Source organism: Dermacentor albipictus, unplaced genomic scaffold, assembly GCF_038994185.2.
Source record: "Dermacentor albipictus isolate Rhodes 1998 colony unplaced genomic scaffold, USDA_Dalb.pri_finalv2 scaffold_16, whole genome shotgun sequence".
Lineage (NCBI taxonomy): Eukaryota > Metazoa > Arthropoda > Arachnida > Ixodida > Ixodidae > Dermacentor > Dermacentor albipictus.
This window is the reverse complement of record NW_027225570.1, coordinates 3,909,116-3,918,595: the sequence shown is the minus strand read 5'-3', so window position 1 is coordinate 3,918,595 and position 9,480 is coordinate 3,909,116. Positions and strand designations below refer to the sequence as shown.

At 55.3% G+C, this 9,480-nt stretch overlaps 1 protein-coding gene across 1 annotated transcript in view; it reads right to left on the bottom strand.

The window, feature by feature from the left end:
* Positions 1-756: 756 nt before the first annotated feature.
* LOC135920496 (arylsulfatase B-like) overlaps positions 757-9,480 on the bottom strand; it is a 363,609-nt gene continuing 354,885 nt past the window's right edge. Inside the window, exon 11 of the mRNA XM_070529005.1 lies at positions 757-1,054. Coding sequence (XP_070385106.1) covers positions 866-1,054 — 189 coding nt within the window. The 3' untranslated portion in view covers positions 757-865. The remainder of the gene's footprint in view (positions 1,055-9,480) is intronic.

Here is a 9,480-nt window from a genome sequence, read left to right as displayed (position 1 = left end):
TCCTGAAGTTATGCTGAGACGTGGCAAATAAGTTGTCCTCAAGAAATCAGAAAGACTGCAATAACTTATATGCTCCATCATCTTACATAGAATACTAATCAAGGTAATAGGCTGTAGCTGTCATTTATGTTTGTCGTACACTCTTCTCATACTATGCCAACTTTGGTACATACCGAGTAGTAGGTGGCTGTTTCATGACCTACATGACACACATTTCAAATTAAATTCATGTCATGACCTATAATTTATGTTTGTTATGCACTTTTGTCATACGATGCCAATTTCGCTACATGCCAAGACGCAGACGGCTGTTCCATGACCTACGTGACAGCATGTCATGGCCTATCATTTATGTTCGTCAGACTCTATTGTCAAAGTATGCCAATTATGGTACCTACCAAGTTAGCGAAACGACCGTGGGAGCACGAAAACGTAGTGAACTGTTTTATGACCTACATTACACACATATCAAGATATTCATGTCATGATCAATTATTTATGTTCGTCATACACTCTTGTCATACTATGCCGATTTTGGTACTTACCAAGTTAACGAAACCTCCATGAGAGCACCAAGACGTAAGCGGCTAGATAGATACTCTCAATGTGGCACATACTCGTCAAGAAACGCTTCGCATTTAAAATGGCAGAAAGACCTTCGACTAGTCGAATATATTGGGTTACTAGCAGACATAATCATGGCCAGTAATTGGACAATACTTCCCTTCGTCCAGCGCGAGACCAGCCAGACATGAGTACGAACAAAATATTTATTGTGAATTATATGATGTATGGAAGTATTACTATGCGCTGACGACTGCACCCTAGACTCCCTTGCTTGGGCGGTCTGATGACGCAATAGCGCTCAGCTCCGGTACCGGCGTCCGCCTTGTCGCTGTCCCTGGAAGGCACGCCCGTCGATCTCGCCGTCCATGAAAGGCACCCACACGTTGCAGTGCAGCGCTGGATTTGCGGCCGCTGACGGGGCTCTGTTGAGCGGGGGCTTCCCGCTCGCCTGCAGCTCCTGCAGCCTGTAGAATAGCCGTGCCAGCACCTGCACTTGCCAGATGGACAGCTGAGCGACGCTGCATCCAGTGAACACCTCAACTGTTGATACCGACAATGCAAGTCATAAATTAGAGGTGTTGAAGTGGGTGGAGAAGAAACGATATAATTAGGGAACTGAATGGATGCAGACCAGGCAGACGCTTAGAGGATAATACCTTTGTGGTATCGGAGTGCATAGAGATTTCAATAGCTTAGAATTGGCCTATATGGGCTGCGTTTCGAGATATTAAGGGAGCTTACGACAACGTAGACAGGGCATTGTTATGCGATATTCTCAGCCACGAGGCCATGGATGAATTCAGATGTTATTGAAGGATATACATAGAGGCAACCTAGCATAAATAGTATGAGAAGGCAGGAAATTCAGTGAAGGTATGAAAATTCACCATTGAATCGCACATGTCCTGTGTCTCCATTTTTGCTCATGCGGTATTTCAAAGGCAAATATGATGGGCTCACTGTACGTCTCCGCGCACGGCGTCGCCAAGCGGCCCCCGAGAAGTGGAGCCTCACGACGCAGCACGACGGCGCACTGCGATAGACCCACCGCAAGTTCGAGCACCGAGCCGAAAGGCCTGACCAGCTCTGGCGGTACGCTTGGGCACTCTCCCAGGAACACAAGGCATCCAGGACAGTTAAAGCGTTTATTGATCACAAATGGCCGACACGTACCAGACTGCACCAAAGCACACGGACTACACTCGGCGCCCGCGGTTCCCGATGGCGAGGGAAGGCGGGTTACACGCCGCGTCGAACAATGGTTTGCGCATGCGGGCCGAAATGCGTTCGCAAACGCTACCTAGCGCTTCCCGTGACCGACAATGGTCTGCGACGGTTCGGACACGCAAAATGTGACGCACTGAGCACCTGCGACTACCGCAAGGGCGGAACGCAGAGCCACTCAGCAAGCCACGCTTACGCAAGCTGACAAAGCAGGTGAACGTCCCCAGGCCGGGGGCGTTGGGGACAGAAATAGCTGGTCGCTCACGTACCTTGCAGCTTGCCTCTCGTGATGGTGTATCCACACGACGGATGGCTCCGCGCAAATTTGTGCCGCGGACGCTTATTCCGCCACCCGTCCAGCTGCGAAGCGCATCCAGACGATGTACGGACTGAGTAGACGACCGCGCCGGAAAAAGAAAGATGGCGGCTATGCCCGAAGCGACTGTCGTCCGCCTCGAACCTGTCAAGTCGTCGTCGTCCACTGTGTGGCCCGTAACTTTCAAACTGAGGATTGTATTTTGTTTAAATTTGTGTCCAGAATCTTCGACAGCAATATATTCGTGATGAGTGGACACCGTTTCCGAAAGCGATACTCAGATTCTCGGTGTGTAGGCTTAGAGTGGCTGTTTGGCTGAACATGGCCTCGAGGATGTTGCGGCGGCCTGGGCGGATCTCAGTGGCCGCAAGTTGACAAGATTGCTTGCTTGTACTCACTCTAGATGGCGCCATTGGTGCAACAAACACTTTGTCATAGGTGTTTTTCACTTTGAATGAAAATGGAGATCGAAAGGAAACGACGGTTGGCCGCAATGGCTGTTGTTTTGTCCGAATTGAACACGAATGGTGTTAGCAGCGGTGAAGCTCTTTCAGAAATATACCAAAGCAGCGCTTGTTGCCAGACTGTAGAGCATGCTAGGCTAAATCCGCAGCATTCGACCCCCAAAATCCGGATGCGAAAAATAGCTCGGCATTTTCTGTCCGTGGGGGTCGCGGACGACGCGCGGACGGCACAAATCCGTGACGGGTAGTCACGCGATGCGCAGTCCGTCGCGGAAAAGACGGATTTCGTCCGTTGTGTGGATCCACCATGACCGGCGCCCGTCCCTACCGCGCACAGTGATCTTCCCCAGTCGGGGCTTCTTCCCTGCGTCACGCCCCACGACCCAATCGGAGGGCCGCGGAGCATGACGTCGCGGGACGCGGCCGCGGCGCCCGGGGAAAAGGTGCGCGGTCGAGGGGCAGGCATTTGGGAGGGGCTTTCCTCGCAATGGCGAATAAGTCCGGAGCCTTAGGCACAGCAACGACTGCGCCTTGGTAGACCGAAGGAACTCACACATCCCTCGCCCCTTAAATGTCCCTACCAGCTGAGAAGTAAACCGGCGGCATGTAACACAAAGGAAACGTCCCCTGTATCACCCAGCATTAGATATTGCTAGGACGGCTAACCTCCTGCTTCCGTTCCAGCCCTTAAACACATATTAAAGAAAACGAGAACGATACAATCAGGGCAGATACACTAATAGCTTAATGATTTAACACGTACAGCAAACCCAGTGAAAATCGCGCGCAACCATATAACTCAAAGGGAAAACTGTACAACACACTGCCCCAGAATACCCCCAGAGTAAAGGTAGTGTCTGCTACTACACGAACACACACACACACGCACCCGCGCACAGAGACACACACTCACAAATAAACATAGAAAAAGTTAAAGAACCCCAATTACAAAATAAAACGGTAATACGTCCCAGGAGCCTCAGCGCTCAGCTCCGAACATCTCATTCCAAGGCCGTCGCGGGCACTTGGTCGGAGCGTTCGGATTTGTTTGTATCGGCGGAGTAATCGGTCGCTCTCTGTGGGCTGCGTCTTCACCGTCTGGAGCTCCGTGCCAACCGAGCGCTGCGAATCCGGGGTCCTTCCGCATTCTCTACCGGCATAATTGGGCCAGCTCGCCGTCTGTCAGCGCCGTCGCCGCGCCAAAAGGCATCGGGAGATCTCCCGCCGCACTCTTCCCCCTCTCCTCCGGGTGCATCCGGCCGGTATAATGGCTATGGTGAATAAGAAGGGTCCCGCACTTCCCGCAGGTAACAGCACCAGCAGGGTGGGGCAAGTGGGCGCCGTCCGCGGCCGCGTCCGTTAGAGATAGCGTGTGCCCCTTAAAAGGATAGGGCACGGGGTGCTGGCACCTCTCCACTCTGCGCTGCGCGCGCCATGCCTTCACCGACACGTTTCAGAGGGGTGCCGGAACACCCTCCTGGCACGTCCAGGTGGCCACATTCCGTGTTTTCGGACTGGTCTCCGTACCTGTGGCAGGCGGGACAGTCGTTGGAGCAGGGAGTATCCTTGCGGCTGGAGCGCCTGGCTGTGCAACCCAACGCCGGCGTCGGCTGCGGCGGCGCCTTGAAGGCGCGACAAGGCCAGGCGGCTTGTCCATCTTGAGCGCGAGTGCGCTGCAACGCAAGCTACCGACGAAGGCGACTGTCGCGAGAGAACGACTGCGGGAAGACAGTTCCGGGGCACCGGCAGCAGCAGTGCTAGCAAGAGTAGTAAATGCTGACAGCAATCGTTTCCAAGAAGGAGCGAGAAGAGATGGGAGGCACAGGATGGAGGGTCGCGAAGCCAGCTGGACGTGGGTTTCGTCCCCTTTTGCACGCGCACACACGAGGCACCCGCGACACGTGTCCTTAGGGCTTGCAACGGATTCAGGCGCAGGTAACACCAATGTCTGAGGCGTCCAATGTCTCAAACCTCCCCTTCATGTGACGCTCCCGTCGTCGCACGCCCCCCGCTTTCCGAACACTTACGCGGCGAGTCTCAAAGACGAGACAGCAAAAGAATGAGGGCACCAAGCGCCCCTGTACAGCTGCGTACAGTGACGATGTGGGGTAGGAAGCGGGGCACTTTGAAAACAAGGCTATGCACACGAAGGAGACTAAACCTATTATTCAAACAAGAAAAAATACAAGCACTGAACAAACGGGCAAACGAAAGCGCATGCGTCCTTTTGACATCTAGTTAGGGCGGGCTGGAACCGTGGCGCGCTGGCCTCTATGCGGGAAATCCCTAGAGAAAAGAAACACTCGCTCGCAGAGGCAGAAAGCAAGAGTAACGCGTTTCTTTTACCAGAAAGATCGGGAAAAGCGAGGGCGAATTCACAATGGTGGTCGTCGCCTGAGGGGGTATCGATGCGACGGCCGAAAGCGGTCGGAAACACCGGACGTGCTCTGTTCCCCGGAACACCCGAGATCGCTGGGCTCCAGCGCCGGCTCGACTGGCCTGCAATGGTTGGCTTTCAAGTCGGCAATGTGAACGCGGCCCCTGGTTCTCCCCGTCTGAGGATCCGTCAGCTCATACACAAGTGGTGAAAGTCGTTTCTCCACTCGGTAAGGCCCCAGCTATTTAGGAGCCAACGCTGCGGAAAACCCATTGCTGGCGTCACTAAGAGCGTAGTTGCGTTTAAGCACCAAGTCACCGACCTGAAAGCAGACGTCACGATGACTCTTGTCATACTGAGCCTTCTGCTGGGTTCGGGCGGCTCCCAAGCTGTCCCTTGCTCTAGAGAAAGCGCGGGCAAGCCGGGAACGAAGCTGCGCTGCGTACGAGGAAAGGTCCCCTGGCGAAGTCTCAACCCCTGCTTGGCGCTGCGTAACAATGGTTAGCGGATTCACCAGTTCACGGCCAAAAGTGAGGAAAGCGGGGGAGAAACTTGTTGAGTGGTTTTCCGCCGTCCGGATGGCGAACGCGAGTACGTTCACGTGGTCTGCCCAATCCTTCTGGCTCCTGGCAAAGGCCGTGAGCATTGACTTCACAGTACGATTAAAGCGTTCCGTGAGGTTGGACTGGGGGTGGTAGGGCGATGTGAGGCGATGCTTGATCTGAAGGGATGTACACGTCTCACGAAACACCCGAGAAGTGAAGTAAGACGCATTGTCAGCAATCAAACGCTCGGAAAATCCAAAGCGTGTGAAAACTTCCATTAGCTTATCCAAAACTGCCCGAGCCGTCCCCTTGCGGAGCGGAAATAGCTCCACCCACTTTGTAATGTGATCGACCACTACCAAAAGGTGCTGAAAGCCCTGCGCACTCTTTGGATTAGGCCCAATTAAGTCGCAGGCAGCAAACAGCCAAGGCCGCTGACTGTCAATCGGCTTCATTGAAGCCGGCGGACGGCCACCGCGAGATTTCACCGTCTGACAGACGTGGCAAGTCCGGCAATAACGGGAAACGTCGCGCTTCATACCGGGCCATGTGACAGTGTGGCTGAGTCTTGCAAGGACCTTAGAGCCACTGAGGTGTCCAGCCAGTGGTTCATCATGAGCGTAGTGCAAAAGTGCGCGCCTCAGACTTTTCGGTATCACCACCTTAAACGGGTCAAAAGATTCGTCCTCGGTAGCGATATATCTAAGCACGAGCCCATCGTGGTCAAGCAGGTAGGATTCTTCGGAACTACCAGCAATAAAAGCTGGCCCGGGTACTTCTGCGCTCGTTGCAACACCAGCAACGTTACGGCGCTCCGTTTCCGCTACTCTACCAGCAATTTCCTTGCAAAATGAATCCTTCTGCTGGGCCTTTAGGAGCTCTTCTCGGCCGAAAATAATCGCGGTCGCTCCAAAGTGAGAGCCGGTTCCATTACCTCCTTTTGGAGATACTGCAAAGGCATCGTTCTCCGGTGTCGTGGTATGCGCCTGTGTTTCTGCGGCTAACTCGTTCTGCACACGTGCGAGAACATCATGCGCGGTGACAGCGTGTTCATTAAAGGCACAGTCATGAACGGTTTAGTTACCACCAGTGCCGGGCGAATTCACAACGCTCCGCTTTGGCTCGTTTACAACTATTTCCCCCACTTATGAAGAACTCTCGTCACCGCCGGGATGTACAACGCCAAAAACCTCTTTTACCACTGTCTCCTCTATAGGTCGCGACCCGCAGACGGTCTCCCTCTCTTCCTCGGCCACTTCACCGCTCGCACAGGCGGGCGTGTCAGCGGTTTCCGTCTTTCGCCGCTCGCCTTTGGCATCAGCCGGGTGGGCAAGCGGCGCACGCGAAAGCGCGTCTGCGACGACGTTCGTGCTCCCCTTTCGGTACTGCACCGAAATGTCGTAGTGATTTATTAGAAGTGGCCAACGTACCAGCCGACCCGCAGGTTCGCGAAGCCTCATGAGCCAGCTGAGCGTACTGTGAGCCGTGTGCACGACGAATTTCGTGCCGTCTAAATAGACGTCGAATCTCCTCAGTGCAAACACAATCGCTAAGCCCTCTTTGTCCGTCACGGAGTAGTTCTCCGCAGGGAGCAGCGCCCGACTAGCAAAAGCCAGAGGGTGCAGGACACCATCGAATTCCTGAAGGAGAACCGCCCCCAATCCCAAATCGCTCGCGTCAGTCTGAACGACGAATTTCTTGGTCAGGTCAGGCAATCTGAGGCGAGCTGTCTCGGCGATGACTCGGGACAGGCCGCGGAATGCCTGCTCCTGCTCCGGTTCTCAACGCCACCCCACAGACTTCCCCGAGAACTTTGTCAGCGGTGCCTGGAGTTTCGCACAAGATGGAATAAATGACCGGTAGAAATTGGCCATTCCCAGGAAGCGGCGGGGGCTGCGTACATCTTTGGGGGCGGGAAAATCCAGGAGAGCTCGGAGCTTCTCTGAATTAGGCTCAATGGAGCCTTCTTCTAGGGTGAACCCCAGCAAGTGGACTCGAGTTTGCGGCACTTGTGCCTTTGCCGGATTTAGCGTCATGCCCGCTGACCTGAGCTTCCCAAGTATGTCCCCGACGTGACGTATGTGCTCCTCAAACGTTTCGGAATAGATCACGATGTCGTCGAGGTAGTACATGGCATGGGACCATTTGGCATTGCACAGAACCCGATCCATTAGCCTCTGAAATGTGGCTGGGGCGTTGCACAGACCAAACGGCATTCGCTCAAATTGAAAAAAGCCCACGATGGCACGTGAAGGCGGTCTTTGCTTTGTCCTCGGGTTCCATCTCTATCTGTGAGTAGTGTTTAGCAGCGTCCAGAGTCGTGAAATACTTCGCTGAACCTAGGCTGCCCACAATTGACTCGATGGTTGGCAACGGAAAGGTATCTGTACGGGTACGTGCGTTCAGTCGGCGGTAATCAACACAAAGGCGGAAACTACCATCATTTTTGGAACCAGGACAACAGGAGATGTCCAGGCGCTATCGGACCTCTTGATGACATCGGTCGCCGGCATCTCGGTAAGCACACCATCTGTCTCTTGGACAGGCTAACCGGCCTGGGGTTGCACTTCAAAGGACGCGTATCCCCAGTCTCGATCCTGCGGCGTACAAGGTCAGTGCGACCTGGGTTTTTTGTGAACAGCTCGTCATAGCTGAACAGAACTGCGGACATGTCGGATTTCTGTTTGAGCTCCAGCCCTGCCGCACGGCCGATCAAAGGGTGGAACGCGCCAGCTCGCGCAGGCACGTCTATCTGAGCGGTAGTGCACGCAGAATACTGCGCCAGAAAGGGCTCAACCCCCCTATCTAGCGCGCCGTGCGGGCCCGCCACTCGCTCCGCGCTGACACATGCAGGAGCCGGAGGGTCAGCGAAAAGCCTCAAGGGGGACAACGGTCCCGCCCTATAGCCTCCGTTCGCAATGTCTACCACTATATGGGTCTTACGAAGAAAGTCACGACCCAGAATCACGGGAACTCTCAAGCCAGGCAAATGAATGAAGCGATGGCGCCTCGTTCGACCATCCCAACGAACAGACAGCCTCGCTGCCCCGCCTGCAGGAACGAAGACGCTGGCTAGTTTAAAGGTTGCTCGGCATTCGCGCAAGCGAACAAAGCGCTGCTGCAAGATGGTCAAAACGTCGTCGCCAAACAAAGAGGCACTAGCGCCTGTGTCGAGGTGCGCGGCAAATTCGCGACCGGCAATAGTGACCGTGACGAACGGCGCGAATGCATCCGCAGGTAAGCCCGCACGACACACGGAGGGAGCGACAATCGCTCCGGTCGGACGTGCGTTCACGCCCGACCCCCATCCCCGTTTCCCTGCCGGAGGGGACGTCTGGGACCGTAACGAGCAATGTGGCCCAGCTCACTGCACTCCAAAAAGCGGACTCCGGCGCGCGCATTCCTGCAGTTCAAAGCACTCTGCCCCGGTCGCCCTCGTTCGCCCGCTGCGCTGCCCTCAGGCTGTTCGGGACGTGCGTCTTCCGCTGGGCGCGCGCTGCTGCGGATTGCTTCTCGTATTTGGGGGGGGGGGGGGAGGGGACGCGGATTGAGCGTTTGCCCCGCACTGGCCGCGCGCCGCACGTACGCATGAGGATCCAAGGCGCGTTCGCTGATTCCCCAAGCTTGCCGGTTTTCAAAGCCCACCGCAAAGGTGGACTGCGCGGGCACTTGCTGTTGGCGTGGATGAAAAGGAGTTGCCGTCCACGCACAGCGCAGCTTTAGTGCCTCGCTTGCAGGCGGTGGAGGGCGGTAGGCACGCATGGCCAGCAGGTCGCCTTGTATACGTTTGGCCTCGGCGGACATGTCCTCCCGATCACGGAAGCGACTTCCACGCAGGTAGGCCGCAAAAGTTGGGTGGGCCTGCCTTATCACCCTCTCGACTCTCTCGTCACTGGAGGCCATCGGCTCCGCCATCTGAAACAGCTCCTCTATCGCTCGCACGCACTCGAGGAGTGATTCGTCTGGAGCCTGTGTCCGCAACTCGAG